Source organism: Ammospiza nelsoni, chromosome 26 (assembly GCF_027579445.1).
Source record: "Ammospiza nelsoni isolate bAmmNel1 chromosome 26, bAmmNel1.pri, whole genome shotgun sequence".
NCBI lineage: Eukaryota > Metazoa > Chordata > Aves > Passeriformes > Passerellidae > Ammospiza > Ammospiza nelsoni.
Genome location: NC_080658.1, coordinates 3,314,807 through 3,332,790, shown reverse-complemented (window position 1 = coordinate 3,332,790; position 17,984 = coordinate 3,314,807). Strand labels below are relative to the sequence as shown.

At 55.1% G+C, this 17,984-nt stretch overlaps 3 protein-coding genes across 4 annotated transcripts in view; all 3 read right to left on the bottom strand.

The window, feature by feature from the left end:
* LOC132084153 (membrane primary amine oxidase-like) overlaps nt 1–833 on the bottom strand; it is a 3,559-nt gene extending 2,726 nt beyond the window's left edge. Inside the window, exon 1 of the mRNA XM_059489187.1 lies at nt 6–833. Within this exon, the coding sequence (XP_059345170.1) occupies nt 6–833 (828 nt within the window). The remainder of the gene's footprint in view (nt 1–5) is intronic.
* Nucleotides 834–1,793: 960 nt separating this feature from the next.
* LOC132084156 (membrane primary amine oxidase-like) lies at nt 1,794–7,098 on the bottom strand. 2 transcript variants are annotated; one of them, XM_059489191.1, is made up of 4 exons: nt 5,486–7,098; nt 3,262–3,547; nt 2,944–3,073; nt 1,794–2,389 (listed from the first exon to the last, which is right to left on the bottom strand). In XM_059489191.1, the coding sequence occupies exons 1-4, from the start codon at nt 7,050–7,052 to the stop codon at nt 2,105–2,107; spliced, it is 2,268 nt and encodes a 755-aa protein (XP_059345174.1). In that variant the 5' UTR covers nt 7,053–7,098; the 3' UTR covers nt 1,794–2,104. The 2 variants fall into 2 exon arrangements, with proteins under 2 accessions (XP_059345174.1, XP_059345175.1); XM_059489192.1 differs by having other exon boundaries at nt 2,944–3,074; nt 3,344–3,547.
* A 4,643-nt stretch (nt 7,099–11,741) lies between these two features.
* Nucleotides 11,742–17,866, bottom strand: PSME3 (proteasome activator subunit 3). Its single transcript, XM_059489277.1, has 11 exons — nt 17,761–17,866; nt 17,215–17,247; nt 16,850–16,912; nt 16,331–16,435; nt 15,989–16,037; nt 15,293–15,405; nt 14,771–14,839; nt 14,489–14,556; nt 13,932–13,986; nt 13,674–13,760; nt 11,742–13,290 (listed from the first exon to the last, which is right to left on the bottom strand). The coding sequence occupies exons 1-11, from the start codon at nt 17,800–17,802 to the stop codon at nt 13,210–13,212; spliced, it is 765 nt and encodes a 254-aa protein (XP_059345260.1). The 5' UTR covers nt 17,803–17,866; the 3' UTR covers nt 11,742–13,209.
* Nucleotides 17,867–17,984: the final 118 nt, after the last annotated feature.

Genomic DNA, 17,984 nt, shown 5'->3' with positions numbered 1-17,984 from the left:
ACCACCTCCAGCGCGCCAGCCACGAACTCCTGCTCCAGATCCCCCGTGCTGGCAAAGTAGCGGCCGTTGTAGAAGACTTTGCGCAGCTGCCACCGGGACACCCGCAGGTCCCCGTGGTCCACCAGCACCTCCAGCCCCACCGGGGACAGGTAATAACCAGCGCCAGCCACGTTGTGGAAAAGAACAAACCAGGTGACCCTGTCCCCAGACTTGAATCCCCGCGGGGCCGTGGTGAGGGTGACCAGGTCGGTGCCGTCGGAGTCGCAGCAGGCGGTGAGGAAGAGCGGCGCCTTCTTCAGCTCGCTGTGGATGAGGGCGTTGATCTGCTTGTACTCCCTGCCCGTGACGGGCCTGCGGTGGTAGGGCAGCCTCCCCCCGTACTTGCGCACCGTCACGTCCCGGTGGTACGCCGGCCCCGGCAGCGGCCCCACCACCAGCTCGGTGATGTTGGGCTCCGGCTGCTGCCCAAAGTACAGCACAGCCAGAGCCTCCCGGGGGGGACGGGCCCCCCCCGAGTCCAGGAACCGCAGCACCTCTGCCTTGGCGGGCACCTGCACGTCCAGCCAGGCGATGCAGTTCTCCGAGGGCTCGGCACGCGACGCCTCCACCAGCGGCACCCCGAGGTGGCCCCGCAGGTACCGCACCACCTGCGACATCTCCTCGGCCGTCAGGTCAGCAAACACCAGGCTCTGGCCGCCCTCTGGGTCCTCCTGCTCTGGGGGAAGGCTCTGGCACGTCCTGGGGCTCCTTTCCCTGGTCAGCAGCACGCAGACCAAAGCGAAGATCGTGGCTAAGGCCAGGCCAAGCAGGATGAGCACGGTTTTGAGGCTCATGCCTGCTGAGGCACTGAGTGCTCTCTCTCAGACTGGCAGGACACGTTTCCAGCTGTGCAATCCTCCCAGCCACTCACTAGAACAAGGGGCTGGGTTTATTTTCCTCCCCTGTTTCCTCAGCAGGGAACAGTCCCTGGAACCGCAGGGAGGGTGCAAGGGGACGTTCTCACACATTGCCAGCATTTGCTGGGAACCATAAAAGGCAACTATGCTCTGCTTCCCTAGAGGGCCATAATTTTAAGTAAACTCAATGTTTGTACATCTGTCCTTCCCCTCAGGTCCCAGATCCTACACTGCAGAGCTTGGAGAGGATGGATGCAGATGTTTAGGGGAAATAAGCACATTCTCACTTCTCCTCTTTCTCTTAACCCCACTGATGCTGGGCGGGCTGTAGAGATAAACCTTCCCTGTGCTAAACACAGCACCCTGTCCCATCCTGGCACAGCTCTGCCATCACTGCTGCTGCCAACATCCCCATGGTCCTGCTGCCAGGAGGGAGGGGACAGCTGTTTGTCACCCTGTGAAGGTGCCCACTGGTCCTGAGTTACAGCTTGGCACAGACAGGGCTGCAAGGAGGGGAACAGGGGCACCAGAGCCCAGCCTGGCAAACAGGCAGTGGCACTGCATCACCAGCTGCCATCAAAGGTGAAACCATTAAAGCCATAAAACCCCTTCCTGCAAGGTCCTGCCTAGATCCCTCCTTTGTGCCCAGCATTGAGGGCCTGAAAGCCAAAACCAGTCCTGGCCATGACCCAACCTCCCCACAGCAGCCACAGGGCTTGGTGCCAGCACCCACATCCATCCGAGCTTGTCCCTCCAGCTGGACATCCCCGTGCCCAGACAACACCCAGAGTCACACTGGGCTGGTTTGTGGGTGCAGGAAAGATGGCAGAGAGCAGCACCACCCCCAGGAGATGCAGCTGTAAGAATGAGACACTTGAGAGCATTGGACCAGCACCATTTTCATTATTTTAACCTGAGAAATGCACTACACAGCACTTGCTTCTACAGCAGAGGAACAGGATTCTCTCCTGGCTTTCCTCTGGCAATAGACTCAAATTCAGGAATTACAGATAACAGATAGACTTCCATCTCACATCGTAGTAGGAAAATCATGTTTCCCTTTTCAAGAGCACTATTTCAAAAGCAATGATAAAATGTGAAGTCACTGGACAACTGAAAATTGAGACAACTTCACTAAAAAGCTGAAAACTGGAGACAGAACAGTCAGCCTGGTGTCTCTGCCCACATCTCCTCACCATCCTGTAGCATTAAATCCTGCTCATATTTGGAAAACCATCAAAAGTGAATGGGGGGAAGTTTGGCAAACAGGAGGCAGTTTTGGGCAAGCAGGCAAGAGGGTTGATTTCACATGCTGTGAAGTCCTGCTCACTGGTGAAAAACACACCATCCTGGGAGTATATAGAGGGGTCCAGGTCATAGTAGTTGTAGGGCCTCAGGAGAAAACCAACGGAGTTTCCCACGGTCACAGTGTTGGGAATATCCTCAGAGTGTGGGATGTGCAGGAAGCCAGCAGTTATCCAGGCTACCAGGTCCTAGGGAAGAGCCACAAGCCCAGGGTTACTTCAGAAGCTGCAGCAGCAGTGGCCAAAATGCACGTGGGGCAGTGGGGAGGGACAGAAGGGAAGGAGGGGGACCCCAATGGGCACCAGCCAGCTGTGCTCCCACACACCCAGCTCCCCTGTCCTGGGAAAGAGCTCCTCCCTTCCCCAAAGACCTGCCACAGAATCACAGAACTTCTAGGTTGGAAGAGACCTTTAAGATCATTGAGTCCAACCCAGCCACAGCCACGGCTGCAGGTATCCACCCAGTGGAAGGACTCTTGCTTTGACCTCCATGGCCTCACAACATTTTCATGATGTTTTGCCAGCATTTCTCCACAGGGAGAGACAAACTTCTGCTCTGCACACACTCTCTGTGTTCTCTGACCAAAGGACCAAGCAGACACACAGAGAAGGGGATGCCCAAACCCACTTTGCTCCCAAAGCTGGGCCCATTGTCCCAGGGGTGGTGCTGGAGTCTCTCTGCTCCTTGGGGCTCCATTGAGCCTTGGCTGGGTGTCACATTGAGCCCAGGGACCTCAGCTCACCTCATTGGTGAGGGTCTCATTGTTGATGAAGTCAGCAAAGGCCACAGTGGGCGTCCAGGGGTCGTTCTGGTTGTAGATGCTGGTGCTGGTGGGCTCCTCCTCCTTCCTCCTGGTGACAGCCAGCTGGTACCTGAGGACAAGAAAAGAGAGGGGAGCAGCCCCCCGAGGCAGGGCAGAGCTAAATCAACTCCTGAAGGCCTGCAGAGCCCAGAATTGTGCTTCCCTGTGCCTCCCATCCAGGCACATCCAGCAATCCTTCCCAGCTGGCAGGGCTGAGGGGCTCTCTGGAACCTGCCCTGCCAGCCAGAGCAGCCTGACCTTGCCCAGCTGATGGCCCTCTCCATGGAGCTGGCCTCAGGGATGTGGTCCCCTGCAGAGCTGGTGATCTGGATCCTGTAGCCACGCTGGTGGCCCCACTTGTTTTTGCTGTTGGCAGCAAAGTAGATGTATCTGGGCATCTTGGAGTGGAGCAGGAAGGCAGCCTGGTCTTCTGTGTCCAGGACTCTCCTGGTGAGCCGTGGCCTCTCTATCTGCTGCTCTGGGCTCCAGGGAGCCTGGGCCATCTCAAACTCCATGTCCTGGGCCATGAGGGAGTTTTTCACCCCTGTGAAGCCAAAACAAAGTCACTGAGGAGAGTCCCCACAGTGCCCTGCTCCCCAAGGACAGCACAGTGCCTGCTCTCCCTGCACCCTGAGCAGCCCAGGAGCAGCTCTGCAGCTCCCCGTGCCATGACAACACCATGTGTGGATCTGTGGCTGGACACTTGTCCAGGCTGGGCAGCACCACTGGGCAGCAGAGACAAGAGGGGACAAGGGATGAGCCTCACCCCAGGGCAGAACAACAGGTTTGCCTCCCATTTTCCTCCCTGTTTGCCTCCACGGCCTAATTAACAAGAGCACGAGCTTTGTTAGTGCTCATCCTGCACCGTGGGGGCCCCTGGAGCAGCCTGGGTGCTGCACACATTGCACATCACAGGCAAGAGCAGTGTTGGGTGCTCTCAGGCCCTGCCACAAAGAAGGGACATGGGCCCAAGGTTTGGAGCAACAGGAGCAATTCAACCTGGGGATGAGGTGGCAAAGAGCATTTGATGGCCAGTGCCTGTGAGTTCTGGCAGAGGGGTTATTGCTCAGAACCTCCTGCCTGTCCCACCATTAAACCCCTCTGTGTTCTGGTCCTTTACCATGTGAGTTCTCAGCTTCCATAAAAACCATTTCAGAGCTGAACTTGTGGCCATCTGTGAAGGTCTGAGCCCCACAGAAGATGATCCAGGCACAGTTGAGCTCTTTTCCTTTCTTTTTCTCACATGAACAAAACTTCTACTGCTCCTGGCAGTATTAACAGTGACAGCCTGATTTCATGTCCCTTCTCCCTGTTCCTGCAGTTCTGCCACCTCCCCACTGCAAGCACACCACCCTGCCCCACAAGTGGGAAGGAAAACCTGTATAACCACCAAGAACATAAAGTTCTTTGAGAAGTATTTGGAGACGACTTTTCCAAAAGCAGAAATAAGATCCAGACCTACCTCCCACGTCCAAGTCCACCTTGTAGTTGACAAAATGGGTGTGTAAGGTGCCCAGGGTGTGCTCCCAAAGCCTATTGCCATATCTCAGGCCATCCCCACGGAGAAAGGAGGAGCTCGGGTACCCCATGGCCTGCACCTTGCCCTCCAGGGCCCCGTTCTGGTAGCAGATGAGTCCCACACGTGGTCGTAGTCGCCCATGGTGGTGATGGAGCGAAGCACCAGAGTGGTGTCACCACCTGAGGCTGAGCATCCCTGCACTTCCAGCACTCACTGTGAGCAGGGGCTGCTCCTGGGCTCCAAACCCTGTGCAAACACCCACGGCCAGACTGTGACTGCACATGGACCTCGCTGGGGGGCTGCAGTGCCTTCACAACTCGGGATTGAGCGTTCCCCCAAGAGAGGAAGGGGAGGGATCTGCAGGAGCTCAGCCCCAGGAGCACCAGCACAGCTGCCCTGCTTTCCATGGGGCAGTGAGACACCGGGAGGATTTCCCCAAGGGAGAAGCAGTGCCAGGAGCAGCAGCAGGCTCTGGAAAGCAGGCTCACTGCGGCTGGGCTCAGACAGGGCCACCTCCCCGTCTGCCCGCCCGTGCCTATGGCAACACACCCCGTGCCAGACGGGAGGCCTCAAGGAAACACAAACATTTTTCAGCTGCTACCTTTCATACTTTCCCTGAGCTGAACACAGAGCTCCCAGAAATTCCCACTGCTTTCCACCCAGTCATCTTGACAGACTGCTTTATGTATTGAAAAATAATTTTGCAATGAAAGAAGAGGTTAGGAGAATAAAGAAGCAGAGTTCTGATGTAGTTATTAGGGATTGTATGGACAAGGAGGCAAACCTCAAAGCATTAGCCTTTTAAGCTAAACAAAGAGGGTTTCCCCCCTCCTTAATGATATGCCTCAGCCAAACCCTAGCCCCTGATTTTTTATCATGCTCACTTCATGACTCGCTTTTTCTTTAATTATCCAACCCAAACTTCAGAACAATGGCAGACATTAAAAGAAGATCCAGACCTACCTCCCACATCCAAGTCCACCTTGTAGTTGACAAAATGGGTGTGTATTGTACCCAGGGTGTGCTCCCAAAGCCTATTGCCATATCTCAGGCCATCCCCATGGAGAAAGGATGAGCTCGGGTACCCCGTGGCCTGCACCTTGCCCTCCAGGGCCCCGTTCTGGTAGAAGATGAAGTCCCACACGTAGTCGTAGTTGCCCACGGTGGCGATGGAGCGAAGCACCAGGGCCGAGTTCACCAGCCCCCCGTAGTAGAGCGACTGCAGGTTGGAGTAGTGGCGCCTCAGAGGCGAGCCCAGGTTCTGCTCAAAGATGCAGAGCGAAGCCTTCCTCTTCTTGGGCCTCAGGCTGTCAGACAGAGAGACTGTGTCCACAAAGGTGGCCAGGTAGGGGCAGTCCACCCCCGGCACCAGGGGCGAGGTGTAGCGCCCCAGGCCGAAGCTGCCGTCCATGTAGCGGGTGGACATCCCCGCCGGGCAGTTGGAGCCGTACACGGACAGCGCCTCCTGCACGCTGATCTCGTAGGCAACCCTCTCCCCCTTGTGTCGGATGTCAAACAGCCGCAGGCCCCTGCTCACGCTCATGCCAAAGGCGAAGCTCCAGCCCTGGAAGAGCACCCGGTTGTTCCTGACTCTGTAGCGGGGACCCTGCGGCTCGAACTGCAGCGGGGACGGCGCGGCCGCGGGCGCTCGAGGCTTCATGGAGGAGAAATCCCCGTCCCTCGGTGCCCTCCTCACCTTCTCCACGCTGACCCGGCCCTGCACGTAGGCACTCTCCAGCTGCACCATGTCCCTGTAGTACTGCCCGTTGTAGAACACCCTGCTCACTGCCCACTGGGAGATGTCCAGGCTGCTGTGGTCCACCAGCACCTCCAGCCCCACGGGGTGCAGAAAGAACCCGCTCACATTCTGGAACAGGACAAACCAGGTGACCCTGTCCCCAGACTGGAACCCACGGGGAGCAGCTGTCACGGTGGCAAGGTTGGCTCCATCATACTCCATGACTTGCTGCATGAAAGCTGGAGCTGAGGGGAACACTTGGCTCTTCAGGAAGCCCCCGATCTGCTTGTACTCCACAGCCAGCGTGGGCCTGCGGTGGTAGGGCAGCCTCCCCCCGTACTTGCGCACCGTCACGTCCCGGTGGTACGCCGGCCCCGGCAGCGGCCCCACCACCAGCTCGGTGATGTTGGGCTCCGGCTGCTGCCCAAAGTACAGCACAGCCAGAGCCTCCCGGGGGGGACGGGCCCCCCCCGAGTCCAGGAACCGCAGCACCTCTGCCTTGGCGGGCACCTGCACGTCCAGCCAGGCGATGCAGTTCTCCGAGGGCTCGGCACGCGACGCCTCCACCAGCGGCACCCCGAGGTGGCCCCGCAGGTACCGCACCACCTGCGACATCTCCTCGGCCGTCAGGTCAGCAAACACCAGGCTCTGGCCGTCCTCTGGGTCCTCCTGCTCTGGGGGAAGGCTCTGGCACGTCCTGGGGCTCCTTTCCCTGGTCAGCAGCACGCAGACCAAAGCGAAGATCGTGGCTAAGGCCAGGCCAAGCAGGATGAGTACGGGTTTCAAGTTCATTCCTGCGGCTGGTCCAGAAGCATTCAGAGACTTTCAGAGCAGGCCTTCCAGCTCCTGCCTCTGTCAGTGTATGCTGCACTGGATGGATTAGCAGAGAAAGTACAAAAGACTGGGAGAGGCTAGGGGAGGAGATCTGAAACCCTTGGTGACCAGAAAGGGCAGATCTCCTCTCAGCTGCAGCCTCTCCGGTCCTCCTTCACGGCAGTGCCCTGAAAGAACTTGTGGAGATGTAGGGTCAGTGACTCAGACAAGTTCCACATAATTCCGTTGCTTTTTCGGTCTAGCCTGCTTTCCTGAGGCTGCCTGTAAAAACGGAGACTCTGCAGCCAGCCTGAGGTGGCTGTGACCACTGTGAGGCTCTGACAAGCTGGGAATTGTTGCCACACTGTACAATTTCACCTCTTTACAAGTCACCGATTTTCCTTGTTTATCAGGCTGCTTCCTTGTAAACATTCCCCCTGGCAACACCATTCCAAGCTTGGAGTTACTTTTTATTTCATTTTTTTCAGTCTTCCACATGGAAGCCTTTCTGAAAACACATCCTCCTGTGTAGCAGTAGAAAAATTTGGCAGGCATGGAGATGTAGCTCAGGATGAGAATCAGGCACCAAGGTGCTGTGAACAACCAGCTCTTAGAACAGCTCTGAGCCAATGAATCCCCAGCACTGCACTGCCACAGGATCACCCAGCCTTTGTCTCTGCCTCCAATTCAGATAAATTGAGGTGCAGCTTCTTAGAGGTTCCCCCAAGGAGAGAAGGACCCTGAACCTGCCCCTGGCAGCAGCTGAGGGCAGTGCCTGCTGTCAGTGCCCAGGCTGGGCAGCCACATCTGCCCTGTGCCACCCCAAGGCCAATCCCTGCAGCCTCACAGTGCTGCTCACAGCCCTGGCAGAGCAGGAGGACCTGGTGCTCCCTCCTGCCACGCAGCAGATGCTCGGGGTAGACAAGACTCACCAGCCTGGCTCCAGGCCCAGAGCTGGTGCTGAGCAGGACAAGGCATCCAAGAGAACCAAGGCTGGAGATTCAACCCAGTATTTCCACTCCTGCTGCCAGCCTCACCTCACCTCACCCTCGTCTTCTCCTCCTTGCATCAGTTTCCTGATGGGACACAGCACCCACCAGCCCCTGGTTGTTCCTCTGCAGCAGATCCTGCCTGGCTCAGCCCCTCTGTGCTCATCCACCAGGCTGGGAGGCAGAAGGGCCACGTTGCTGTGGGACACACTCCATCATCCTCACCACCCTGGCAGCCTGAGCCTTCCTCAGGGCAGGCTGCAGCTGTGCAGGCCAGGGACACACTCATAGTGTCTGTGCCAGCACACAGGGCTCTGCCTCAGCAGCCAGGAGAGCCTCAGAGCCTCAGCTCTGCTTCATGTGGCCACAGAGCCACTGCTTCATGTGGCCACAGAGCCAGCAAAGGGGCTCACTGCTGTACAGACACAGCAGTGGGCAGGGACAGCACAGGAGAAGAGAGAGAGAAGAGAAGAGAAGAGAAGAGAAGAGAAGAGAAGAGAAGAGAAGAGAAGAGAAGAGAAGAGAAGAGAAGAGAAGAGAAGAGAAGAGAAGAGAAGAGAAGAGAAGAGAAGAGAAGAGAAGAGAAGAGAAGAGAAGAGAAGAGAAGAGAAGAGAAGAGAAGAGAAGAGAAGAGAAGAGAAGAAGAAGAGAAGGAGAAGAGAAAGAGAAGAGAAAGAGAAGAGAAAGAGAAGAGAAAGAGAAGAGAAAGAGAAGAGAAAGAGAAGAGAAAGAGAAGAGAAAGAGAAGAGAAAGAGAAGAGAAAGAGAAGAGAAAGAGAAGAGAAAGAGAAGAGAAAGAGAAGAGAAAGAGAAGAGAAAGAGAAGAGAAAGAGAAGAGAAAGAGAAGAGAAAGAGAAGAGAAAGAGAAGAGAAAGAGAAGAGAAAGAGAAGAGAAAGAGGAGCCATGGCTGCATGAGATACAGCAGCCACAGTGGCAGAAACACCTGCTCTCATCAGCTCCCAGCAGCAGAATCAAATGTCTCTGAGCAACCCCAAACAAGGCAAAGCGGCACTGATTTCCAGTCAGGTTTCAAGGATTACCTGGGGTGAGGCTTGGAAGAAAAATTCCCTTTTGGTTTGGGCCTGGAACATGGTGCCCATTTCACTTGGAGCACAGAGCAGCAGCTCTGCTGTCCTGGGTCAGGTTTGGAGCAGCAGCTCTGCTGTCCTGGGTCAGGTTTGGAGCACAGAGCAGCAGCTCTGCTGTCCTGGGTCAGCTCTAGAGCACAGCCAGGACATCCCTGCTGCCTCCCAGGAACAGGACAAGTGTTCTGCTGCCACACACACCAGCAGAGCCAAGGTGAGACAGTAGCAGAACCCCCATGGCTGCAGGACAAAGCTCAGTGGACCTTTCCTTAAAGAAGCACACAGATTGTTCAGGTTTGGCTTCAGCTCTTGGGTTTGCATCTGCAGCTCCTCAAAGCCATGGCACAGGCTGCAATTACAGAAGGGCCCTTTCCAAGCAGCACAGCAATAGTTTAGGAAAACTCCACAGGCCTTCCTGCCCCACAAATCACAACTCAACCCTGCAGCTGGGCTGAGAGAAATCCAGAAATAGACTGTGGGAACACTCCTGGTTCTCTGCATGTTGGGGGCTTGGAAAGAAAGAGAAACCCTAATCTGTACTGACATCCCCATGGCAAAGCAACCACAGCACACACCCCAGGGCTGCTGGATAAGGATGGAGCTCTCTGCACTGCAGAGCCTGTGCCATGGAGGCCCTGTCTGATAACAGGTTTTTAGTACTGTCTGCTTCTGCTGGACTTTTCCAGCTCTGTTTCAGAACAAATAAAACAACCCTAAATCCACCTTCACCTTGCAGCAGGAATTTGAGGAAGCAGAGTAATTAACTAAGTCTGCAGAGCCAGAACCTGCCTGATGGAAGGCGATGAGGGATCATTGGGGGCCACACACACCATGGAATTGCTCTCCAAAAGGAGCCTGCAGCAGCTCAAAGCTAACCTAGAATTAAAGAAATTGCACGTCTCTGTAACTTGTAACTTGTTTATGACCTGCTCAGCGCACGTACTGCTGCCCACATGCCAGTCCCCATCACTGACCCACATCCCATGGAGAACTCACATCCTCCCCATGGTTTTTTTCAGGCTATTTTGGCTAAACTCATGTTTTATTTTGGCTCGTGGCTGCTTTTAGGCACTGCCCATCTGATATTTGCTAAATTGCCCACACTCCCCAAACACAGCAAGGGAGAGGGGAGTGCTGTTTTTCACGCACACAGAAAGGTAAAGGTGGCAAAAATAGCATCTGAAATTTACTGAAACCCAAACCAGATGCAGACAGGTTTTGGCTTGGGGAAACTCAGAGACAATTAACTGTGACAGCTGGGGAAAGGGCACAGGAGGAAAACCCCAACACTCCTAAACAGAGTCAGGAAAGCAAGGTCTGAGCAAGCCCCAAAGCAGAGCTCAGACTTTAGAAAGCTCCCACTCCCAATGCCTCACCTCAGGGGTCAGCTTATGCAAAGCACCACAGTGGGACCTGCCTGACCCTTCCTGCACTCCAGCTGTGCTGCTGGCAGTGCCTGTGCCTGCCCACAGCTGCTGAGCCATTATTCTCCTCCCCTGCATTCAGCTGGGATGTCTCAAGGACTGGTGAAGCTGCACACTGCAGCTGCTCCCACAGATGAACCTCATTCCCTGCCAGGACAATTGTCCTGCATGCTCCACCCTCCCATAGCTCCCTGGGAGCTCAGATTTTTTTGACTGTGGTGAGGAGGAGCCCTTCGTGCTGCACCACACCAAATCCTGCCAGCAAGTCCTTCCCTTGGGCTCTGCTCCAGCTGCCTTGGCCCCAGTGCCCCCTCCCTGCACGGGCCAGGCACCTGCAGGGCTTTCCCACACTGCAGGAACTTCCCTGCACAAGGGGCTGCTCCTGTTCCTGGGCAGCCAGAGCCCGTCTGGAGCTGCTCCCAGGGCAGTCACAGCCTCTGCTGGGCAGCAACGGGCACAGCCCCAAACAGGCAGCAAACCCTGCACCCTCTGCTGGCTCAGAGGGGCTGCAGCCCTGCAGGACACTCAGGAAAGCTTTGAGTGCCCCTGGAGAGGCCTCTGTGCCCCAGCAGGCAGGGAAGGCAGGAACAGGATGATGCCCAGAAGAGCAGAGGGCACTGTGGCTGGGGCCTCTGCTGGGTACCACACACAGGGAGCAGCCAGGAGCACAAGATGTGTGCCCCACAGAGACATCCAGGACAGCCAAGAGACACCTGCCAAGAAGACAGAGAAGCCCTGGAGCAACTGCAGGCTCAGAGAAACACCACATCTGTTTGAACTGGGACAGCCCAAGGCCCACACTGGGCTGAGATGGGACAGATTCCATCAAACCCAAGCCCATGGGTAAAATCATGCCCAGTGTGAGGCATGCTGATGGAACCTACACAGCAAATTAGTTTATAACAAAGAGGAATGAGGAGAATGAAGGGAAGGAGCAACTGAAGGTGACAAAGGCAGAACCAGAACTGGACACTAAACCTGCATGGCCTAAGAGCCCAGCATCACACACAGGGGGCTGCCTTGAAAGAATTCCAAGTACCTCATTTTAATTTCTTGACATGGTAAAAGTTTACATAGGTTCATCTGGCAAAGAAAGCTGAACAAATTAAAAGGAATCAATACAAAGAAACACAAGGGGAAGTGCTGCTCCCAGACAGCAGCTCAACACAGTTGGTTTGTTACTGAATATTTATTAGCGGGAAGACTAAGAGTTGACTTAACTACAAACAACAACAGAAGAGTCTATAGCAAGGGCCAGCAGCCCCCCACACTCTGGGCAAATCCCTGGGAAACCAGCAAGAGACAACATGGCTCTTAGATGTGGAAGCAGAGAAAATAATTAAACAAACTAAAAACAAAGTAAAAAAAAAAAAAATAAGGGAAGAAAGTTCATTCCATTTGTCACTGTTGTTACAATGAGATTAACACAACTCTTAAGGCTACTGCACAATAAGAATATACAGGTGTAACAGCGAGACCTGGGAAACAGCAAGGTTCCTGAAACAAATGATTTAACCTTCCCTGATTAAGGGACTTAAGTAGAAATACTATAAATAAGAAAATTTTGAAGCCTGCAGCGTTATGGGCCCACTTGCCACACACAAAAACTGACGCAGTACAACCAGTCATTTCCAAGGGGGTTTGTAATGGACCACGAAATGTTCTGGCAGCTCGGAGGAGTCACCAGGCACAGGAGTGTGCCCTTTGCAGGGGAAAGACTGCAAGGTCTGCAAGGTACAGGTGGGTATCAGCCACCCTCACCATCAAGCACCAGCTGTGGCAGCCAGCCTGCCCTGCCCAGGCACCAGGAAGCACTGCCAGGGACAGGGGGACTCAGTCTGATCACATGCACAGAGATATTTTAGGACTTTAGCATCAGATCTCCAGCCCCTCCCTTCCCTCAGCCCAGGCAAAAGCAGCCCATGCTGAAGGGGCAACTGGGATGTACGTGAAGGAACATTGGTTTTAGCCAAGGAAGTGGCTCTAGTCAAATGGCAGAAGCCACCTGAGCTCATGACAGCCAGGACAGCACCAGCTCTAGTTCCAAGCATTTGCCTCACGCTCTGCACTGATCCAGGCAGGAGTGGTGAGGCAGAGACCTGTGGGGCAGGCTGAAAGGGAGTGCAGATGGCTCAGTGGCACCAGAGCACAGCTGCCAAGGGGCAGGGGCCCTGGTCAGTGCAGAGCTGGTGGCAGAGGGGCCTGGCCACAGCCAGCAGTGGGGACAGAGCTGCCCTGCTGTGGCACTGCCAGGCTGCCCTTGTGCTGGGCTCTTTGCCCTGTTCCAGAGACCCCAGAGCAGCCACCAGACAAGAGATGGGACAGGACAAGGGCTTGGTCTATAGTGTTGTTCCCACTCAGGTAGGAAGCAAGGCATGAAGGAATGTCCCTGTCTGGCTGCAGCAGCCTCTGGGGCCTCCAGTGCAGCATGGCCTCTACTACCAGTGACTAGAGGAAGAGGGAGAGCTCCTGAGACCTGAACAAAACCAATCACAAAACTAGGCAAGAATTTCTTTAGAGTTTAACTAAGAATGCAATACTATTTCCAGCCAGTTTCCCATCTCGATAGTCACGTAACAAACCAAGGCAATGACGGTCTTTAGTTGACTGAACAGTTCTCAAGTTCAAACGTTGACACTTAATAGAGGGTCTCAGCATTGCTGCTCCGAGGCCTCTTGATCTTCTCAATGTTTTTAAGGATCATGTCATGCAAAGTGACCTGCAAAAAGGAAGAACAAGACTCAGACAGGAGGCCAACCATCCAGCTTTCACCATAAGCACTGGCTACCACAGCAGCACCACCCTCAAGCATTGTGTGCAACCACACACCTGGTTAAGATAAGCTAAACCTTACAAAACCAGTATATAAAATACCAAAAACATTCATTCAGAAACCCTAGGATTGGCTTGTACTGTATGAAGAGCTGAGGATCAGATTCCCACAGAGGGGGCACCAATATTTTGCATTATGGAAACACCTGCATCTCTGGGAGATGCTGGAGAAACACCTCACTGGAGGCAAAGTGGGAAGCAGGCAGGCCCAGGGGGAAAGGGGAGAGGAGCAGCAGCAGGAGCACAGTGTGGCTGTGTGCTTTCACTCACATATTGATTTCTCAGCTCTGAAATGATGAGGCGCAGACTAATGTACTCCTTCTCGTCGATCTCCGTCACGGTGCGCCGATAATCCTCCTGTGGGGCACACACAGCTCAGCCCAGGCTCCCACAGAGCCCCCCAACCTCAGCTCAATCCTCACAGCATCCCCTCCTCTTCCCCCAGCACCCTCAGCTCAGAAAGGACAGGGACAAAGAGCTCAGAGTCCCAGCATCAACGTGGAAATCTGCACGTGCCCGCTGACTTACCACATGAGGGTACTTGGCTATTTTGGAAACCAACTTTGCTCTTGTGATATAGTATCTGGCAGGGAAAGAGAGAGATTAAAGCTCAGATAAACAGCACCAGAATTATTTTCATGTCCAAGCTGCCTTGCACAACAGCTGGAGGACCCTTCCCAAAACATTCTTTTCCAAGGAGATCCCAAAAAAAATCCCAATAAAGCTATTTTGGAAACCAACTTTGCTCTTGTGATATAGTATCTGGCAGGGAAAGAGAGAGATTAAAGCTCAGATAAATAACCAAGATTACTTTAATATCCAAGCTGCCCTCTAACAACAGCTGGAAGACCTTTCCCAAAAATATTCCTCTTCCAAGGAGATCCCAATAGAGCTATTTTAGAAACCAACTTTGCTCTTGTGATATAGTATCTGGCAGGGAAAGAGAGAGATTAAAGCTCAGATAAACAGCACAAGGATTATTTTCAGGTCCAAGCTACCCTCTAAGAACAGCTGGAGGACCTTTCCCAAAATCATTCCTCTTCCAAGGACATCCCCAAAGAAGAAGTCTGTTCTTGCATGCCCACCTAGAAATCTGGTCCAGGTAAGATGCTGCCTCACTCTCCACAGTCCTAAGCTCAGCAACTGTTTCTTCCTGCAGGGGAGACAAGGAAAGTTAGCTCCTGTAGGCTGCAGCTGGCCTTCAGGGCTCAGGAAGCACTGTCTGTTTCAGCAGCACCACATCAAGTTCAGGTTTGGGTTTTAAAATCTAAGCCAACCCCATGATTGCAGCTGCTGGACATCATGAACTGAAAAATTCAGAGGAACATCAGAGATCCAAGCCCCTGGAGCACAGAGCAGTGCCTTACCTGAATAGAAACACCAAAGTTGTTCCCATCCTCTATCCTGGGAATGAGAAGCTGCACCCACATTTTGACCTGCAGTGGAGAGATCACAGCACTGACCAAAGCCAACAGCTGCACAAAGATTTCTCTCAGCAATGTCAGGAGGAGCTCCCAGGACCCTCCCTTTGCAACAGAGCTCATGATCAGCTGCTGCAGGGCCCTTATGAACCTGTAACACTTCCAGGATCACCTCCCACATGGCTGGGATGCCATGCCAGCCAGCACAGGCCCAGCTTCCCATGGAAAGCTCTCCTCACCATGCCACAGGAGTCTGTGCTGGGCAAAAGAAGGGCAAGGCAAAGCCTCATGAGGACTGATATCAGACATCCTTCTCCTTCAGGTGAAGCACAGAGCTCCCCAGGCCCCTGCCAGACAGGACAAAGCCCTGCCTTTCCTCATCTGCAGCACAGAGGGACCTGCTCCTCCCACAGCTCCACCTCTGCAGGAGTAACACCACCCCCCTGCCTCCCCCTGCTCCAGGCTCACCGTATTGCACTTCTCAATGAGCAGCCTGATCTCTGGTTTCACTTTCTCTATGATGTCCACCAGCTGCTGGTTGCTCTTCAGCATCCCATTGGGCATCACAAACACTTTGGTACCTGTGGCACAGACAAACCCTCAGTGTCAGGGGCTCACAGGAGCAGCTGCACCAGGGATGGGCTGAGGGGACACCTGAGCCTCACTCAGCTCCCAGCAAGGCCAGAAAGGGGCTGAGCCAGGCTGTGGCCACCTGTGGGGAAGGGGAAAGGGACATGGCACAAGCAGTGACCACAAGGGGAGGAAAGGAGAGAACACAGAGCAGGATGAGATTGAAGAGCTCGAGGATGCTGAGCACAAAGAGTTTTCCTGGTGCACAAGAAGTTTCAGTCTCAGCTTAATGCAAAGCCTGGAATGTTCTTCCAGACAAAGAGAGGAACTGCACAGATCCTCAGAACCAGGAGATAGCTGCCTCTGTCAGCAGGCCCAGACCCAGCCAAGCACTACTTTTGTCTATCAGAGAAGTACTAATTATGCTTCTAGGAGCTGGAAGCTGACTCCTCCACATCAAAACATCTGTAGGTCAGGCACTGGGCTGCTTGAGCAGCAGCTGCTGTCAAGGCAGGGCAGGTGGGGCTTGCACAATCTGCATCTCCAAAGCTCAGGGAGTAGGCAGCAATACAGGGGACTTGGGGAGTCTCTTACCCTGAAAGGTCTCGTCGTGGTCTTCCAGCTTCCTCTTTTTCATATTTGGCTAAAATATATAAAATGTTTTACTCACTAACTAGTTGTAAGCTGTAGAATGTTGCAAAGGAAAACAAAAAAAAAAAGGAAAACTTAGAGCTCTGCCACGTTCCTGGTTTCTAAACACTCTTCCTTAAATCCCAGGAAGAGCTGCAGAGCTGTGTTACCTCCAGGCTTGAGAGATCAATCTCCAACAGCCTCTGGGCCAAGGCCTGGTGTTAAATAAGAATATCCCACCCCAGCAGAGAGCAAACCATGCAGTTTGAACGGGAGCTGGGAGCACAGGCAGCACAGTAACCTTACCCCATCCAGTCCATCGTGGCTGTTGGTGAGAAGAATTGGGTCAGGCACTGGGAGGTTCATGTCCGAATGGATCTGAGTCAGATCATGAATATTCAGGATGGGTTCCTGCAAAGTAAAGCAGAGTTGTTACCTGATCACGAGCTAACAAATTCTGCCACACCAAACACAACAACAGAAAAGATTCAGGCCTCCTTCTTGTCCAAAATTAGGATGAATGAAGATAAAGAGCCTGGAAATAGACTGTGGACCCCCCACACCCTGAGTGCCAGGCCATGGTGTCCCTGTGAGAGCCCAGCACTGCCAGGGACAGCCCAGTGGGGAGGAAAATAAATGTGAGACATCACACAAAGCAAACTGCACAAGGCAGCACCCCTCCAGAGCCAACAGCACTGCAGCTGCTGCCTCGTGTCCCTGCAGCAAGGTGAGATGCTCAGAAAACAGCCCTGGAGAGACCTGCCACAGGACTTTCAAAATGTAGCTGCAGGTGGAAAAGGATGCAGAGCACAAGGCACACCCTACCTTAAGGAATCCATCGAGTTCTAACAGCTTCTTTGGGAAAAAGTTTGCTACGAGGTCCTCAGCCTGAGAGAGAAAGGAAGAACAAACAGTGATGTGGGAGAAGCCACGTGGCTCCCACCAGCAGGCAAGAACAGCAGGGAAATCATCTGTGCACAAGCAGGAAACAAAGAGAACCCAGTGCTTCCTGCTGCCAACACTACACAAAGCCCAGGTGGGATTTAGGAGTTTAGGAGGTTCACAGCGGTGCTGAGGGCATCAGCTGGGTGCTGCCGAGCTTCCAGGGCAGGCTCAGCCCACGGCCGAGTGTGTCACAAAGATAAGGGCAAAAAAGAAAACGCCATTGCTGCTGGGCCCGTGGCACTCACCTCACTCGTGATCCGCTCCCTGAAGGAGTCAACCTAGAGAAGCAAACAGGGACAGTCAGGGTGGCTCCGAACAGCCGGGGCGGCCGCGCTGAGCCCCGCACGACCCTCCCGGCTCGGCTCCCGCTCTCCCGGGGGACCGGGAGGAGCCCGCCAGCACCGAGCGGGGCTGCCCGGGGCGGCTCCATCCGCCCCCCATGACCCCGGGCGCTGCGGGGAGCCGGGAACCGGGAGGGAAGATGCTCGGATCCTCCGGGCCGCCCCCCGGGGCAGCCGGGCCCGGCTCGGGGGCGGCCGCAGCCCAGCCCCGGCCGCATCCCCGCCCCCCGGCGCTGCAGGGCCGGGCGGGGGTGGAGACACCGGGGGCTCGTCGGGGCGGGCGGGCCGGGCTGGAACGGCCCGGAGGCGCCGTGGGGCGGCCCCAAGCCCGCCCCGCCCCGGGCCGGCGGCGGCAGAGCTCGGTGCGGGCCGGCGGGGCGGAGGCGGCGGCCGAGCGGGGCCGGAGCGGGGCCGGAGCGGGGCGGGGCGAGCGGCGGGGCCGGGGCGCACCTTGAGCTTCACCTCCGGGTCCACCTTGAGCAGCGAGGCCATGGCGGGTCCGGTCTCGGGGCCGCTCCGCTTCCCCGGGGCCCACACCGGAAATGACCTCACGCCGCGCGCCCGCCAATGCCGCGCGCGCCCGCCGCCCGCGTGACCGGCCCCTGCCGCGCACGCGCGCCGCCGCGTCCCGGCCGCTCCAGCGCCGCCCGGGGCGGGGACACCGAAAATGGCGG